The sequence below is a fragment of the Typopeltis vanoorti genome, chromosome 26, assembly GCF_054136105.1.
Source record: "Typopeltis vanoorti isolate ZY-2024b chromosome 26, IOZ_Tvanoo_1.0, whole genome shotgun sequence".
Classification (NCBI taxonomy): Eukaryota; Metazoa; Arthropoda; class Arachnida; order Uropygi; family Thelyphonidae; genus Typopeltis; species Typopeltis vanoorti.
Window position 1 is genome coordinate 1,418,914 of NC_143574.1, and position 20,256 is coordinate 1,439,169.

Sequence of the window (20,256 nt, forward strand, 5' to 3'; positions counted from 1 at the left end):
AAAGATGATAGTGGCATTGTCTTTTGCCTTTACAGGAGTTAAATTTTGATTTTGATCGAAGTGTGATCTGAATGTGGACATGATGGACAGTAACATATTGGAAACTGAAGGTGATAGTTGCAACATTGCCACGAGAAGGATGAGTGGTGATTATTATAGCAAAGGAAGACATTGTAAAAGAGCAGTGAAATAGTAGTAAAAAAAAGTTTTGAAAAAGCATTCAAGTGATATGCAGAATGAAACAATCAAATGGTAGTAAGAATGATGTGAGTGATACAAATGTAGCAGAAGTTGAAAAACAGAGTGCAAGTAATGGTAGGGTGGCGAGCAGCTTTGATGGAGAACAAGTGTGTGTAACTGACAATAAAATAGAGAGAGTGAATGATAGCTAAAAAATAATGCAAGATTCAAAATCTAAGATGGAGAAGATGAGATGGATGCACAGTGAACTGAAAAGAATTATAGATATGTATGGAAGAGTGAAGAAGACGAAAACAAATTATGTCAGTATGAAAGAGGTAATGAAAGATACGCAAGTGGCATTGTATGGGGATTTGATTATTACAGGTAAATGAGAAGATGCACAAGGTTTGTTTTCCTGGATGTAATATGAATAGAGTGATTGAGACATTGAATATGAAGAGTAAGCAAGAAAAAGAGAGTTGGTAGTAGGGACAAATGACTTGACTGGGAACAAGGAAAAACGTAAGATCGAATGTTAGGGTGTTGTTAATAAGAATAAAAGATAATAGTGTGATAGGAAAGATAGTCAGTTTGTTGCCAAGGCATGACAGTGATGAGATGACATGGAGAGCAAAGATTGTGAATGATGTTAGAAGAAATGTTTGAGGAGAAAGGAGTGCAATTTGTTAATGTATGGAATGAGTTTGAATGACAAATTGAACTGAATTTGGTTTTGGTGTGAGTGCAGAGAATGAATGTGAGCAAGTAAGAAGCAATGTAAAAGAGCAGGAGAGTAAGGAAGGAGAGATTAAAGTGGTGCTTATGAATGAAGTGGGTAGCATGAGTGTAGAGACTGAGAGAAAAAGGGCACAAGATAAACAGGGAAACAGGATGACTCGGGGTGGACAGGAGAACACAGCATGAGAAAAGTTGATGTTCAAAGAGGATGTGAATGTGTGCATGCAGACAAAAAGGGAAGGGGATGACCTGGGAGGTGAGATAAACAGTTGGCTTTGAAGATGGTTCTTCTGGGAAGAATATGCAGAAAAAGAAATGCCTTGAGGAAAGTATAGAGAAGTAACATCTAACAAGTGGTATCAGAGAAACTTGTTATAGATAGAAATGAGCTGTTATGTTTGTATACAAATGCTAGAAGCATCAGAAACAAGGGAAATGAATTAATTCCATGCATTGAGTTTGTTCATCCAAAAATTGTTGGAATAAGTGAGACATGGTTGGATGAGGATGACATCCTGACAGAAATAGAGATGAAAGTGTATGATGTGTTTCGTGAAGATAGAAAAGGAAAAAAGGATGTTAGCGTACTATTGATGATAGAAAAGAGTTATGTCCATACAAGGTAGAGATGCAAGAGGGAAATAGTGGGAGTAGTTTTAAGGCAGTATGTTATGAGATAAATGTAAATAGAATGACATACTTAGTCAGATGTTGCTATAGATCTTGTAATGTACATAGTGACCATGATATGTAATCAAATTAGCCAAGCAAGTAAAAAAAAAGAACTTATTATGGGTGATTTTAATTATGGCAATATAGACTGGAGTTTCTCGAGTATTTGAGGGACAACTACCTCAGGCAGTATATAAATACAGAGTACAGAAGGATTGAGAGTCTTGGATTTGATCATCTCATCCAAGGATGTTATTATAAATGAGCTGTCAAATCACCTTCCAGTTGTGTGTGGGTGGTTGCCAGCAGTGTGAGGACTACCGTGAGGAAAGGGTTCACCTATCAGCCTTGTGGTGAACTACAAGGCTGATGATTATGAGAATCTCAGAAGACTGCTTGCAGCTGTAGCATGGAATGAGGAGTTGGTTATAAGGGGGATCAGCAATGCTTGGGTGATATTCAAGAACTATCTAGTAGAAGCAATGTCTAAATGTATTCCAAGGATCAGATGGTTAAATAAAATAGGTGTGAAATGGATGAACAGGAAAAAGGCATTATGGAGGCAACATAAGAGGAATGGTAATAATCAATTCCATGAGGATTACAAAGAATAGGCAAGGAGGGTGACTGTGGTTGGTAAGGGTAGCGAAAGTGCAATATGTGCAGCAGTTAGTTAATGAAGTCAAAAACAATCTTAGGGAGCTCTTTTAATATGTAGCTAGCAAAAAGAAAAAAAAAAGATTATGGATGAATGATATTGATTGGAGAAAATGGTATGAAAACACTTCTGCAGAAGATAGAGTTGAGATATTTAATGAGCATTTCGTAAAGGTCTTTCATTCTTGCAAAGTGACATCATATAGAGTTTGAGAGCAGTGGATGATGAGAGGAGAGCTCACTTACAGTTATAAGGTCACTTACTGACTGGAAGCGAGCAAGAGGTATATGGAGTATTAAGCAAACTTGATGTTAATAAAGCTGTGGAACTTGATATATCACCATGTATTTTGAATGAATGTTCCAGGGAGTTGACATCTGCCTTGACATATTTGTCTAATATGAGTCTTACAGTGCGTCAGTTTCTAAACGAGTGGAATGAAGGCAGGATTGTGTTGCTTCATAAGGGAGCTGACAGAACTGAAGCATCAAATTATAGGGTCTGTCTGTGTGTCAGTTGTCATGGTTAAAGTGTTGGAGATGCTAGTGATAGTTGTTTCCAGGATCCGGAATAGGGTTGACAACAGTGTTATTATCTTTGATGGAGAGCATGGATTTGCTAAAAGGGAGGTCATGTTTCAGTAAATCTACTCACTTATTATGATAAGGTGATGGCATCATTGGACAAAGGAGATTGATATACAGTAGTATACTTAGATTTTGCAAAGCCGTTTGATAGTCAAACTAGAATGGATAGGGTTGGATGTTAGACTAGTGCATTGAATTGGAGATCAACTATCTAATAGGTATCGAGAAGTCGTTTATGGGGAGCAATATCCGAGAAGAGGGAAGTCACTAGTCGTATACCTCAAGGGTCTGTTTTAGAGCCATTGATGTTTAACCTGCATGTTAATGATATTGGGCAAGATTTGGATGGGGAATGTTCAGTTGTTTGCAGATGATGCAAAGTTGGGACAAGCTATGAAACTATGAGATGGAGAGCAGATGTGTCCTTACAAGAAGACTTGAATAGATTTGAGTGAATGGGCATGGGAGTGTAATACTTCTCAGTAGCAACACTGCATAATCCAGAAAGCTTGGTTATGAGGTTGAAATCACAATTGGAGTAGAGTTCTCATCACATCAGTGAAGAAGTATTCAGAATGCTCTGATAATACTACACAACTCATTTACATTATTAGCTTCTTATCAATAATTTTCTTCCACATTAATATGTTATTAGTCAAGTCTCTGACATTGTCATTTTGGTCTTCAAAGGTGCTACTAACTGTATTTGCCAAATCTTTCTGTCCCACTCTGTTTAAGTGACCACAAAAGTACTACTCAAGATTTTTAATGTTTTCCTTGCTATTGATTTTATCTGATCAATCCTCTAATGTTCCTCAAAACTGATGTCAGTGGTCTCTAATCTTTGATCAACTGTTTTATAGTAATCTACCATTTGTCAGACTTTCAAAAGTTCAGTCATTCACAGTTCCATCCTCAAGTCAACTGACCCTTGCGACTTCACTTTTCTGCAATACATGAGTGTTCCCAGTGTGACATGAATTTCATTACCATTTAACAGTAGTTATCACTTCTTTATACTGTATATGTAAAAGTGTTCTAAAGAGATCTTTATAAAAAGCTTTGCCACTTTTTATTTAGAATTGCAAGCATCATCATCATCAAATTCCTGCCATGTACCCTCAAGGGGTGTACATGAAAAATTAAAATATTTCATGGTCCCCATCGAAAGAAAAAAAATTGTAATACAGACATATATTATTATAATATTTATTGTATTTATATTCAATACAAAACATACAGAGCGAATATTGCAAAAAATCAAATGCAAATATTACATTTTTGGCATCTTACATACACATTTGACATGGCACATTATCTTATATTTTTATATAGCTAATATTCATTAAGTGCCGAAATATGCAGGAAGCAAAATTTGTGAACCAACACCAGTGTGTGACCAACACCAATGAAAATAACAGAAAAGAAATAATTAATAATAAAAATTAAATACGTTCTTTCAAGATAAAAAAAAAAATCTACTTAGTCTTAAAACATTTTAAATTTGTTTTCATTATTTTGTGGCCCCCTCAACAAAACTAATGGCCCCAAAGGGGGTCACAGCCCACAGTTTGGGAAGCAGTGGTGTAGATGATAAAGGTAGTTGCAGTTGTTGGATTGGCGGAGATGGAGAGTTGTAGAGTGCCCTCAATTGATGAGTCTTTGGACAGGAGGAGGTGTTACATAATAATAATAATAACAGGAAATGACAACAAACTTGACAAATTTGCAATTTCAAAATGGAGTGAACAGTAACATTTTCACTGGAAAAACAAATACTGGTATCAAAATTTAGTTCAATTACACAATTTTACTAACATTGAAAGCTAAAAGTTCACTTTTTGCTGTTTAGTTATTTGTGGGTTGCCTCTTGCCTTTATTAAACCCCTCAACAAAACTAATGGCCCCCAAAAGGGTCACAGCCCACAGTTTGGGAAGCACTGGTGTAGATAATGAAGGTAGTTGCAGTTGTTGGATTGGTAGAGATGGAGAGTTGTAGAGTAGATGCCCTCAATCAATGAGTCTTTGAACTCCCTGGAGATGTTACATAATAATAATAATAATAATATGAAATGACAACAAACTTAACAAATTTGCAAATATTTCAAAATAGAGTGGACAGTGATATTTTCACTGGAAAAACAAATACTGGTATCAAAATTTAGTTCAGTTTCACTTTTTGCTTCTAGTTATTTGTGGGTCTTGCCTTTATTACAGCTTGACATCATCGGGGCATTGACAAAATCAATGTCCTGATGGATGCAACTGTCAGTTTATGGTTCCATACCCTTATAATGACTTCTTGGAGTTGCAGAAGTGTTTTCGGCTTCTTCTTGTGTATTTCAGTCTCCATTTGGTACTATAAATTCTCAATGGGGTTGAGATCTAGGCTGCTTCCTGGCCATGGTAGTTGCTGAATCGAGTGCTCATTGAACCACTTATTAACTGCAACAAAAACTAAAGCTTTTTTAAGTACTAAACTCAATTCATAGAGTTTATATTTGTTTTAGGTTATTATAGCATTACTCACACTTTTTGTTCTATGACAAGGGGCGGAGTCATCCTGAAAGATGCAGTTCGTCATTAATGGTAAATTGGTCTCTGTTAGTCGGCAAAACCGTCACGTGTACCAGAAACAAATTTTCTGGTACACGTGCATTCACTGAATCTTTTCTGGAAGCAAGCAACCAACACCATGATACGACATACAGCCCATCTAGACCCATCGACATACAAGATCATCTGACTTGCTGAAAATTTGACTGTTGACACCGGACAGTCAGGGTTGAATTTTTCCCTTGATTGTCTCTGAACTGTCTGTCTGCCATCAGCACCCTGCAGGTTAAACTTTTTCTTGTCAGAAAAAGTTTATCTTTTCACTGATCAGGAGTCCATTTGGCTTGCTCTTTGCACCAATTTAACTGAGCCAATCTTATTTTTTTTGGTTAACAAGGGTTTCTTTTTAGGGTGCCTGGCTATGAGTCTGTCCCTGTCGAATGAGTCTTCTCCTGACAGTTACAGAGCTTGCCACCACTCCTGTTTGTTCTTCCTGGTCCCATTTCAGTTCTTCACATGACAGTGGGATTTTTGAAGCAGAGATGCTTTAGAACTCAATTTTGACATGGTGTACAGAGTGGCTTTCTTCCTGTCCCCTTCTTCCTTTCAGCAGATCTGGTTTCATTCACTTTCAACAGCAGCTGTACCACATTAGATTGATTACAGAATTTTTATTGACTTTTAGCTATTTCATGAGAGGAATAGTCTTCTCTATCCAAAGCTTGAATCACACCTTTTCTGCAAAGTGTTAACTGCATGTAACTAGCTATAGTGATCTCAGCATGAAAATGTAAAAACTAGCTCATGTCGTCTGTTTATAGCATAAAAATTTCTGATGTAATAGCAACTAGTGTTCATACAAAAACCGACTTTTGAAAAAAACGGTTTCTGAATTCCAGTATTTACAAAAAAAAATACAATTAAAACAGTAAAAAAATTTATACTTATTTTAAAATTTTTCAGTTTATTTAATATTATGGAACTACAAAAATATAACAAAATAAAATATACTCCATACAAAACCAAATTAAAAAAAAACTAAACTAAAATCCATACAAAATATAAGATGATGTTAATGAAATCTTAACAAAATTTATCTTGAATTGTGCACTAGAAATAGGAGGTGTAAAAAGGCACCAAAGAGAGGAAAAACTAAAACAGGAAACCTTAGATCTGATGAAAAAAAGAAGAGATATGAAAAGAGATTTTGACACCAATAAAATAGAATATGCAGAAATTTGTAAAACTATACATAAAAGGATGAAACATAAAATTAGATCGTATAATACTAGGAAAATTAAAGAAACAATAAAAAACAATGGTAATATGAAGGCCCTAAGATGAACATTATCAGTTGGAACAAAGGAAATAGTTGCTGTAAGAAGCAAAAATGATGAACTTCTAAAAAATAGAGATGCAATAATCAAAAGAATTCAGGAATGCTATACCGAACTCTATGAAGATAAAGACCGAGACATCCAAGAATCATCTATGGATAACTCTAGTGAGGAAGAACACGATGCCCTGAGATCTTACAAGGCGAAGTGGAAATGGCACTGCAGGAAATAAAGAATGGAAAAGCCCCAGGAGAAGATGGAATTATGGTAGACTTCTTAAAATTGGGAGGAAGCCCTGTCATCAAACAGCTGACTAAACTCTTTAATAAATGCCTAAAACAGAGAAAAATTTCAAAAATTGGAACAATTAATTTCTAATATTAATTTTTAAAAAGAGCAATAAGGAAGAAATTAAAAACTATAGACCTATAAGCCTACTCCCCATCATATATAAAGTCTTCACAAAAATTATAAATAATAGAATAAAATCTAAGCTAGAGAGAATGCAATCCTGTGAACAAGATGGATTTAGAAAGAATTACAATACTTTGGACAATATTCACACATTAACCACCTTACCGGCCATTATGGATCAAATACGCATTCTCATACGCTTCATATCCATCATATATTTCAATGTAATATCAATGGTATTACAATTTTAATATGCACTTCACATCCATGATAACCTTGACATCTGTAGGTCGTCTTGGCCGGTAGCATGGTTAAGACAGCTCATTGAAAAATCAATTGAATACAATAAACCCTTATGCCTGGCCTATATAGACTACGAAAAATCATTTGTTTCAATTAAAACATCTGCAACACTAAAAGCACTCGAAACCCAGGGAACTGAGAAACCATATATTGAAACATTAAAACATATTTACAATAATGCAACTTCTGTAATTAAATTATATAAAAACAGTGAAAAGTTCCCAATACAAAAAAGCATCCGGCAAGGTGACACCATATCTCCCAAATCATTTACAGCTGCACTAGAGGAAGTCTTTAGTAGCCTTGATTGGTAAACAAAAGGAATAAACATAAATGGAGAAAGGCTGCATCATCTGAATGCAGATGATATTGTCCTAATAGCAGATAATCTTGAAGATCTGGAAGAAAGGCTAAATCAGCTAAATGAATTGGATTGATTGGATTAAAAATAAATAGAGAGAAAACAAAAATAATGATGAATAAATACATAAACCATAGAACTGTCAAAGTTGAAAACCATGAAATAGAACAAGTTACTTCATATGTATAATTGGGCCAATTGTTATCCTTTTAGGATTGCCAAAGAAAAGAGATTGAACAAAGACTTTACCTTGGATGGATGGCTTATGGAAAAATGAGAGACATATTCAGAAGTGACATCACTTGGAGTCTAAAAAGGAAAGCTTTCGACCAGTGCATACTTCCTGTCCTACATACGGAGGAGAAACATGGACTTTAACAGAAGCCCTAAACAAAAAGCTGAGAACAACACAACATCACATGGAGAGAAGTATGCTAAAAATAACATTAAGAAATAGGAAGACAAATACCTGGATAAGTATTTTACAATATCCATGACACCTGTCATGGATATTATAAAATACATTAAGCAGGCTAAGTGGAGATGGGCTGGCCGTATTGCCAGATGCAGTGATGTGAGATGGACTAGAAAACAGCAGAGTGGAGACCAATGGATGGAGCAAGACAAAGAGGAAGACCAAGAAGAAGGTGGAGGGATGAACTGGAACAAATTGCAAGAGTGAGATGGATGGGAGAGGCAGAAAACCGAGTGGTCTGGAAAATCATGGGGGAGACCTTCTTCCAGCAGTGGACAGAACCAAAAGGTTGAAGAAGAAAAAGTGTTTTGCTTCAGGAAATATGATTTCAAAAAACATATAAAATGTCCACTGAACAATTACTTAATCTCGTTCTTATTCTAGATACAAAATTGCCTGAAATAGAAAATACTCTATCACTGGCTACTGAACTTGTTTTATGGTTTTATTGTTTTCAGGGCATCAAATAATAAATCTGAATTCTTTGTTCTTTTGAAATGACTTGAAAAAGTGCCATGTTTGGTCTCTAAAGCAGAGTTTATGGACTGAGTAAAAAAATAAATAAAATGCAAAAAATATATAATTAATAGCTATAATGGAACATGTGCGCTAGACATATTTAAATAACTTTTACAGCTTACGGAATTTGAATTGTTGGATTGTCCTTCCTGTCTTTTGATCTGCCATCTTGCTTTAACGTTGTTCTTATTAAGGTTAATTAATTGTGTGTTGATTACTAATCCAAATATAGGGAAATTTCTATTATACTGTGCCACCCTATATTCAGATTAATGTTTATATATAGACCGAATTTTACATTAACATTTTAGGTTCTCGCTAGGTTTGATAATTTTATGAACGGTGCAGTGGAAAAGAATCAGGCTAACAACAAATTGAAATCAATAAAAACAAAACATTTAATGTAAGGTTATATAATATATACATAAGCATACTTTGGATACAAGATAATGCAAAATTAACTCAGTTCAACTACACATAACATTCACTTAACTTTTGGTATTAAACACTGAGCTTCAAAATCTAATTTCTCTTTAATAGGCAAAGATAGTGCTAAAGTTCTTTACCACTGAAATTCACAGCAAATATTTTTACAATAGTATTCTTTATCTATCCCTTAGTCAGAAATCACATAGCTCAGTCAAGAGATAGCTATCACTTTAAGGGGGGAAGACTGTTAATCTTCTAGCTTCAGCTAATTTCAGCATAAACACCACAGTTAATGTTAGGATTAACAGAAGGAGATAACTCTTATAACTTCACTCTAAAATGCTATTATTAAGTACAACTGTTCTTACCGGAATAAATCTTTGCACATATTATTCACTGAGGCACACTTAAAACTTTAGATAATTATCACACTAGAGCTACACATTTCAAAAGTAATCTTCTTTAAATTAACTTAATCTTTAACTTCAGCACATCACAAATGCAGACACACTTGCACTAGAAAATTCACTTATTCCTCATATACTACTTTGCAATAGAATCAGCTTTCCACTAATCTTCCTTGAAAGCACTGGAATACAACATTAACTTCAGAATTCCATATCAATATTCTGAGTTGTCAATTTACATTTCGATCCTTCGTAATCTCATTACAGCACTTAATTCTTCTACTACAGCCTCTTACTTAACTCTGTGCTGCTAATAAATTATTTCCTCATCTCTGTTGTACTGTTCTCAGTGCCATTACTGTGCTGAGTGCTCCAATTGTACTCGGTCTCTGTTTCCCTAGTTCTAGTGCTGACTCTGCCAACCAACTGCTTTGACCAACTCCTGACCCACTGCTCTTGTTTACTCTCGCTTTCCGTTTATATATATTCACTCCGTTTTCCCGCCAAAACTTGTTCTCACCGTTTAGCTCAAATCAATTCCATCTCACATCCATAACTCACGCACTACTACGCTCACGCTTTCTATTTTTAACTCCGTCTCCATGACAACAATTAGAGCAGTACATAAGCATAAGCATTACATAACATTATACCTTTACATACAGAAACTAAATAAAAGGATATTTTTCAATTCAAATAATATATAATTAAATATAATGAACACAAATTCTTCTACTATCAATATAGGAATAAATAAAATAATCTGAATGTTATTTTTATACAGAGTCCTTTCCATTATTAATATATGTCCTAGATTAATTAATTAAATAAAAAAACTCAAAGGTAATTAAAAAATATGAATAATAGTTTATAATAAGAGATTTACATTAAATAATATCTACAAATGTAGCCTTGGATATCGTGGATTATGTTCGATTCTGAAGGGAGTATTAATAATTTTAATTTCTCTTCATTCAGAATCCAACAGAATAAATTCTCCAAAATTATAGAGAATTTATTCAAAGACTCCAATATGTTTCATCCAGCCAGCTTTAGATGAGCATCATCAGGGAAATAGACTATTAACTACATTCAAAAGATGAATCCAAATAATGAGTCATAAATCATGTGCCTTGGTTGCAACTGAAGTATATGATATTACACTATTAGAGTTCAAAGGAACAATTGTAGTAAGTTGTGTAGATAAAAATTATTTTAAATTATTATTATTATTACTACCTGAGGCCTCCAGAGAGTCGAGGACTCATCAAGAGAGGCTATAGATCGCCCAAACCAGCTATCATACCTTCTTTTAAATTCATTCACACCAGATGCATGGACTACCTCCTAAAAGGCAAACCATTCCACTCACTCACTCTCTGCTCTGTGAGGGAAAAACCTAGCTCTTACCCCTTTCTTGACTGCAAACAAATTTAACTTCCATGGATGTCTCCATGTTCTCTCCTAACCTTCCACATAACAAAAAATTTCATCAGACAATATGCTATGACCCCCTCTTTCAAAAATTTATAGACCTCTATTATATCATCTCTCTTTCTCCTGTTAACCGGAGCCTGTAATCCACATACTCATAATCTAAATTCCATAATCCCATTATAATCTTTGTGACTCGTCTTTGCACCTTTTCCACAGCTTCTTTATTCCCTTGGAACCCAGAAACCAAATCTCCACACAATAATCCAAGTGTGGTCTTATCTTATGAAGGCCTTATAAAGAGACAAAATGATTCCTTATCCTTGCATGTCAAGGTTAAGGAATTTGAAGTTCAAAGGTAATATAGCAAAAGTTGCAAATGTATTTGCAACTTTTGCTATATTACCTTTGAACTTCAAATTCCTATCCACCATTATGCCAAGATCCCTAGCCTCAGTAGTTTCTTGTAGCATAACCCTGCCAATGTAATATGCTGCTGGAATCTAATCATGCCAAAGTGCATAACTTTGCACTTACTAACATTAAATTGATGGCCATTTCGTTTGTCCAAGTTTCCAGCCTATTCAAATCATTTTGTAACTACCGAATGTCAGTAGCATCCCTGTTTGCCCTGCCTATGGTCCTATCAAGGTCTTATAAAGAGGAAAAATGACTTCCTTATCTTTACAGCCTTACATCCTTATGTGGGATTAAAAAACCAAGTTTCTGGGAGAAAAAATTCTGCTACCTCTGTATGAGATCAACTAACTAACTCATCTTCGGTTGAAAAATTCTATATAAAGAATCCTCTCGTCACAAAGATAATTGAACTCTGGTTGTTTTTCAGTTAAAGGGTACAATGTTCTGCTATTCTTCCATTTACTCTACAGAGCACGCAATGCTTGTTTCAAGGAAAAGACGATTTAATTTGAACTTGCTAGAATGAAGAAGTTTTATGTGGTTCCAAAGAACTCTGTGTCTAGTGCATTAATAGTGTGTGAAGCAGGGCCAGACTTTTCAGATTTTGAAAGTGTAATATAGTCTTGATGTTCTTCAGTTCTAATCAAGGCAGAATGGCAATCTCTCCAAAATAGGAAAGATGACATATGCAAGGTACTTGATAGACACCCAGTAAGGAAGTTGTAAGGTATCTATTGTTGGTGTACAAAGGAAGACAGAGTTCAGAGCTGGTTTGAAGGAAACATATAGATTGAATTTATGAAGAATCCTTGCTATTTGTTCTGAGGTTCCTTTAAGGTAGGGTATTGAAATTCTTTTCACATCAGATTGTAATCTAGTAAAAGGATGATAATTATCAATTTTTTTAGATAATTTTGTTGTATCCATTACATATCAGATTACTTTTAATTTTAATCAGTTCACCTAATTGAATCAGAAGATCAGATTGTATGAGCTCTGTGTACAAGACTTGATAATACCCATTTCTTGTGATTTTGTTTTTGCAGAATGAAGAAACATTTTTATTTAAATACTGCTCAACTTCTGGAACTTTCAAGTACTCTAAAAGACATTCTCAATCAAGACCATTTTGAGTTAATTTCTTGTATTTCGTTTTCTTCAGCCAGACAAGCACATTTCATCCATAAACATAGATTAATTTTTAAGTTTTTAAATATTAGAAGAAAGAAACTCATAATATTCAACCAATAACTGAGTCTAACCACAACAGCTGGGTTATAAATTTAACAAATAGACCTCACTAAGAAATGATGAATTAAATGTTTTGTCTAAAAGTCTGGATTTTACCTTGTTTCCTCAACATATATACTTTACTTACAAATCATGGTAAATATAGAAAAAGGTATCAGAGAATTGCATGCAGATGAAGCTAATAAATTACATTTTTGATATCGTTACAAATTGTTTGCAATGGTCACCCAAACCAGCTGTCATACCTTCTTTTAAATTCATTCGCACCAGATGTATGGACTACCCGCTAAAGGCAAACCACTCACTCTCTGCTCTGTGAGGGAAAAACCTAGCTCTTACCTCTTTCTTGACTGCAAACAAATTTAACTTCCATGGATGTCTCTATGTTCTCTCCTGACCTTCCACATAACAAAAAATTTCATCAGACAATATTCTATGACCCCTCTTTCAAAAATTTATAGACCTCTATTATTACATTCTTGTAGAATAGACCCCTCTATTATTACATTCTTGTAGAATAGACCCCTCTATTATTACAATTTGTAGACCATATTATATCGAAACCTCGTATAAGTACTGCATTGAACAAGGGTTACTACAATTTGTAGGCCGCATTATACAAGGGTTACCTCTATTTGTAAATAACTGCAGTATTTTTCATTCATGAGTAATTTAAGGGAAAAAAAATACACTCGACTCTCACCAAAGCCATGGCCCATTATGGCATACTCATCCACTACAATGTGACTGCCTACAACATGACCAGAACGACTGCCTTTTATTAGCAGTTAATTTTTTGCAATAATAATTGCTAATAAAAGGCAGTCATTCTAGTTGTTATTCAAAAGAATAACAAATTATTCTTTTGATTGCTGTGAGTTCATTATAGCAGGAAGTAACTGTAGTTTTTCAAACTTTCCATAATTGGCAAGTTAGATAAACTTTATGCTGTTTATTTATTTATTGGATTAATAATGTTAACTCTTTTTTCTTTTTTTCTTTTTTTTTTCTTCAGATTCACCAGGTCAGAGAACAGACCTTAGCCATCCAGTTCATGCTGACAACTGTGTTCTTACTAGCAATGGAGAGTGCCTTAAACAGCAACCTGCTTATACTTGGAGAGATTATAGGTATTTTTTTAAAAATTCTAACTGATCTATGCTGCTGCTGTATTTACTTATATAAATAAATTTAGCTAAGCAAATATAGTACACCTTGATAAAGAGTGCTTTCTGCAAAACTTCAGATATCATGCTTATATTATAGCACAGTACATGCAGTCCATATTCAATTTCACACCCTAAATGTTACTAAAGGAGATCTTTTAGCTCAGTTTTGTCTCCTCTCAGGAATTCTTGAATTAATAATTCAAGAAAATAACCACATACATAGAAGAATATTAGGATCAAGAAAAAAACTAGTGGCATTGCTACAGTATCTTCAGTACTGACAGAGAATGCATATAGATGTCATTATCAGGTAGTGATACACAGTGTGCCCATTAAGTAATGAGATTGATTTTTTACAGGACAAGCCCTCTGAATAAAAGTAACAAATGTGTTTATAGTTTTAACTGCTAGAGTGTGTTGTAATTGCATGGAGCAAAGAGCTGTGATAAAATTTTACTGAAAATCAGGAAAAACTGCTACTGAAGTGTACCAAGACTGAAAAAAAAAAAAAAAAAAAAAGTTTACGGCAATGACTATCTGAGCCATGCCTGGTGTTCCATTGGTTTTTAATGAGGGGAGTCTCCCGAGGATGAACCACATTGTGGACGGCAGTTTTGGCATGGACAAATCAAAATAACATGGTGAAAGTTGGGAAATTGTTGCCCATGACAGGCAAATAACCACTAGGCTACTCCTTGTGGAGTTGGTGTCAGTAAAGAAATGGTCAATTAATATTAGGAAGAGATTTGCACAAGAGGAAGAGTTGTTTGAGGTTTGTGCCACACACACACGTTGACACATGAACAGAGAGAGAGCACTGATTTTCATGTTGTCAAAATTTCATCCATGCAATTAATCAAGAACATGATGTGTTGCCAAGAATTGTCACTGGTGATAAAAGTTGGTGTTTTCAGTTTGATTTGGAAAGGAAATGCCAAAGCTTGTGATTCTGTGAAATGTCTTCTCCCCTGCAGAAGAAAGTCAGGTTGCAAAAATCGCATGTCGAGACAATGGTCATTGTTTCCTTTGATACTGCTGGAATTATCCACTGCAAATTTGTTCCTGAGGGTACCACAGTGAACAATCAGTATTGTTGAGGAGTGATGCAACATCCGTATGCTCGCATGTGATATGTCAAGAAAGACCTGTTCTACAACATCAGTTGGTTTTTATTGCACGACAATATGCACCGTGCATTGCCCGTGAAGCAGTTTCTGGCTTCAAAGTTGATCCCCCCCCCCCTCCATTTACCAGATTTGGCTCCCACAGACTTTTTCCTCTTTCCAAAGATGAAGTGTGCCTTGAAAGAGGAGCGCTTCACAGCTACATTGAGGACATCCAATGCAGTGTGACCCAGACACTGAAGGTTTCTGTTCAGAACTTCCACTGTGCCTTGGAACACCTGTACGACAGATGTAAGCATTGTGTGGAGTTGGAGAAGATTATTTTGAATCTGTGTAATTGACGATTCCAAATATAGTTCTTTGTTTTGATATAATGATGATAGTCTCATTACTTAACGGGCATTTTGTGTATCAAATGTGGTATATATATGAATAAAACACACTTTGTATTGTTATTTTTAGGAAGGATATGACAATTTAGATGATATCTCATCAAATTTTTGATACGTACTCCCAAGGGGTACAGAGGATACTGTAATATAACTAATCGATATAACTAATAGTAATTTAATTACTTTTTCCTATATTTTTCGAAAGTCAGTTGGTATCATTAGGGAATAATGCACAAGTAAAGACACATGCAACAAGTGAGACTGAATTGAAAAAACAAAACAAGACAGATTCCTAAATTACATCTGAGGATGAACTTTTCCCATAGATAATGCATTTTTATGCATCCAAATTTTGAGATTGGGATAGTTTTTAAAGGGCAAGGCAGATTCAAGAAAGAGAATTTCGTGCTTGTATCTTCTTTGGCATTACTTTTCCAACTTTATTGTATCTTTCGCAACACATTCTGTACACAAGTCCTGAGCAGTCCGTAAATTCCCCGAGAATTTACGGTCTACCAAAAATACACAAACAAAACGCGCTACTCCAGCCGATAATTGAAGGTATAGATAGCTCGAATTATCACCTAGCCAAGAAATTAGCAGCAACACTCAAAGAGTTGGTAGGTCATTCTCCCCTCCTATATCAGAAACACACAACTCTTCATAAACATAATCAAAGACATTACATTAGAAAAAGATGATTTATTAGTCAGTTTTGACGTCTCAGCCCTCTTTACGAATGTCCCAATCAATGACACAATACTTCTTTTACAGAACAAATTCTCTCCAGATATCATGGCGCTCTTGGCATATGTATTACATTCTGGTTATTTTGTTTGGCAAAACGCTTTCCACCTACAAAAAGAAGTCACAGCCATGGGCTCGCCATTATCCCCCCCTATTGCTAACTTTTATATGGAACATTTTGAGCAACATGCTCTAGATTCTTCTCCTTTAAAACCCAAAGTCTGGCTTAGATATGTTGACGATGTTTTCGCGATCTGGCCCTATGGCATCCAGACACTAGACATTTCCTTAGTCACCTAAACAAATAACACAAATGCATACAGTTCACAATTGAGATTGAAAAACCGAACACACTTCTGTTTCTAGATACACTTGTCACACGTCTTCTTTCTTTCCTTCACTGTGTACCAGAAGCCAACACATACTAATATATACACATAAACTCCTACCACCACCTAACACAAAAACTAGGTGTCATTAATACTCTAAAAAACAGGGCTTTGAAGATCTGCTCCAGTGAACAAGCTCTGAAAGATGAATTCAAAGTTATCAGCAATACTTTTCTAAAAAATGGTTACAGCCAAAACACTATTAATAAAATTCTCTACAAGACCTCATTTTGATAAAAGTTTATTTTTCACTTGGTTAGAGTATAATAAATTTAGTTTAATCCTTTATCCAAGTGTAAGCAAACAAAGTTTGCGCCTGAAAGTATCTTCAGGACTGGGTTAAGGTGGTACAACACCAGGGCAACTCATTGCAAGGTGGAGCAGATACCAACATTCCTATCCTAGTATCTCCTATAATGCAAAACACATCTCCTTGCGGATATGTCTAATGTTATGCATTAAGGGAAGGGCCACTACCCAGACCGGTTTCGACCTTTATTGAGGTCGAATGGGAGTTCATGCCTTTCATCACTGGCCTCTTTAGATTTAAAAAAAAGTTGTGCTGAGAGTCAGCTTGATAGTGAGAGAGGAGGAGAAAGATAGAGTGGATAGCAGTAGATAGTTAAAAGAGGCCTCAGTCGATCTACTTGGCCTGACTTAAATGTCAGCACCAAGCAGATCTCCGACATTATCTCCCTCCATCCGTTCTTTTCAGGTGTCTGCCCAAGGAAAGTGGAGAAAAACAAATGAAAGAAGCACCACATGAAAAAGAGGAACTGGTAAATAACCTTTAAAATTACATATAACACTTTGTAAGAAACTAGGAAAATTCTGAAATTTCAACCGGAATGACCACTTTAATACTGAGAAGAGCGGGGGCAGAGCCTGGCCTGGGTGATGCAGCCCACAAGGAGCTGCACCCCCTCGGTGTAAGCCTTCGCAGCCCAGGTTCTCAGGATACCCCCTCCTGTGTGGAATAGACATAGACCTTTTTTACAACAAAAATTCTAATCTGAAAGAGGACAAAAAGAAGAAAAAACAAACCAGATCTTTTTTTTTTTTCTCTCTGGCAGATCGATACTAGGAGTCGACTGACTTGTTAGGCGAGGTTTAAATCCTCCTGCTGTCTATTGTTGTGGGTTTTAATGATGAGATCTGCTAATTTGTCTCCACGGACGTGGTTTAGCATGTAGAGGCCTCTGTGCAGTGCTAGTCCCACGTCGTCCTCTGCATCGATAAGACCAATGATCTTTTCAGGAGTGATTTCATCTATATTATCGACAAACACGTCGTTCCATTCTGCACTGATGACTCTTGGCCTGTTTTGTCCTGTGAGTATCAGTTGAATGTCTCCGAATGTTTCTATTGCTTTTCGTAGTCTCGCCTCCTCCTCGGGGATATTCTTTTAAGAGATGCAATATAGGTGCATTGGCCTTTGCGTGAGGGAACTTTGTGGGTTCTGAAGTTGATTTTATTTTTCCAACTTCAGCTGGTTTTGGTTTTTTTATATTTACTTCTTCAGGGCTGGCTGGCCTCTTTTGTGTGCTTTCTGCATTGTTGATTTCCATATCTACTGCCTCCGTGTCTTCGTCTATTGTGACTGCAGTGATAGTTCCTTTTTGTTGGTGCTGCTGGTTATTTTCGGTTGCTACATTTGTAGTGGCGGTTTGCTCGGTGGCTGGTTCTTTCTGCCTTTTGTCTTTCCTGCTTGTAGGTTTCTCTATTGGTGTATTCGGCAGTGTTTCAGACGTGGCGGCATGATTCTTGTTGTTCCCTCATGCGCGGCCTTCAGGGTAGGGAACTCATTCTGTTCTGCGCCAATGACATTTTTGGCTGTTGCTTCCGTGTTGGGCATAATACTGCCTCCCAATTTTTCGGCCAGGTTTCTGTCTGGACAGGTGTCCACCTTATGGCTGTGAATGCCGCATTTTAGGCATGCTGACTGGCACTGTGCTACTGTATGGCCCGCTGTTAGGCAGTTCTTGCATATTAACTTCGGGAACTGGGCCCCTAGATGAGTGAGGGCGTCGCATCTAAAGCATTGCCTCTTTACTCCTGGGTAACTCACCATTACCCTGGCCGATCCTATCCTGACAAAATTCGGAATTTCCGCCTTCATCATGACGGAAAAGGTGACTTCACCAGATTTCCATTGTGGGATCTCAGCGTCCGTGCCAACTTCAATATCTCGAACAGCTCCCCATTTCGAGAAGACTTTAGTTATGATGTCATTGTCTTCTTCTAAGCATTCAAGCGGAAAACGATCTATTCTTACTCTTTTGACAAAGCTTCCTACCACAAAGGGTTGAAAAATTTTTGCCTCGCACTCGACTCCTTTCAGAAGTTTTTCTCTAGTAGCAGCGTCTTTGCATACAACTTGAAACCTCCCCCCCCCATAAGGGGTGAAACCGGAAATATTGTCTGCCCCGACGCAGTCAATAATAGCCCTCGCAAACGTCCTCTGGTGAATACCAGTATCTATTTCGAACCCGAGGGTTCTTACCCTCGGTAAAACCGAAGACATTATTTAACGAAAGAAAGGAAGAAGACTTTCCAAGGATAGTCTATTCCTATAAAATAGCGGAATGCCGTGTATAGGCCTAAAAAAAAAAAAAACACAAAGGAAACTTACCAAGGCAGGACTTCAATCAGAGCTCTCTTTTCGGTTCTCCTAAACTGTTGCTGGAATCCGCTGGAGCAGGTTTGAAGAAGGACTGGAACATGGAGCTTTCTCTCAGGGCCGCTGAAAAAGGTCTCTTCAGTGGGAGCCAGGCCCAAGTCGAGATATCAGGCAGAAGCATTAGCAGGTCATCTCTACCTATAGGAATTGCCAATTGGTGTGCCACCCTTTTTTAATAAATTACTCTGGATTTAGAGAAAGATATTGAAAGTTTATTTTTCACTTGGTTAGTGTATAATAAATTTAGTTTAATCCTTTATCCAAGTGTGAGCAAACAAAGTTTGCGCCTGAAAGTATCTTCAGGACTGGGTTAAGGTGGTACAACACCAGGGCAACTCATTACAAAGGTGGAGCAAGATACCAACACTCCTATCCTAGTATCTCCTATAATGCAAAACACATCTCCTTGCGGATATGTCTAATGTTATGCATTAAGGGAAGGGCCACTACCCAGACCGGTTTCGACCTTTATTGAGGTCTCTTCAGTGGGAGCCAGGCCCAAGTCCTAGGATAGGAATGTTGGTATCTTGCTCCACCTTTGCAATGAGTTGCCCTGGTGTTGTACCACCTTAACCCAGTCCTGAAGATACTTTCAGGCGCAAACTTTGTTTGCTCACACTTGGATAAGGGATTAAACTAAATTTATTATACTCTAACCAAGTGAAAAATAAACTTTCAACATCTTTCTCTAAATCCAGAGTAATTTATTAAAAAAGGGTGGCACACCAATTGGCAATTCCTATAGGTAGAGATGACCTGCGAATGCTTCTGCCTGATGATATCTCGACTTAGGCCTGGCTCCCACTGACGAGACCATATCGACATCGACAGAACGCAGCGGATTCCAGAGACAGTTCCCGAGGACCCCCGAGAAAGCTCCGGCCGAAGGCAGACATCTACCTCTCAAGAAGATCCAGTTTCAACGGCCCGAAAAGAGAGCTCCATGCTCAGATTCCGCACTAGTACCCCAGCTTTGGTAAGACCTTTTTTTCTTTTTATTGCCTGTTTTTT

The 20,256-nt window shown here is 36.5% G+C and overlaps 1 protein-coding gene across 1 annotated transcript in view; it reads left to right on the forward strand.

The window, feature by feature from the left end:
• Positions 1-20,256, forward strand: part of LOC150092266 (prolyl 3-hydroxylase 2-like) — a 131,374-nt gene that overhangs the window by 82,666 nt on the left and 28,452 nt on the right. The window contains exon 10 of the mRNA XM_090414922.1: positions 13,760-13,874. Coding sequence (XP_090271048.1) covers positions 13,760-13,874 — 115 coding nt within the window. The remainder of the gene's footprint in view (positions 1-13,759; positions 13,875-20,256) is intronic.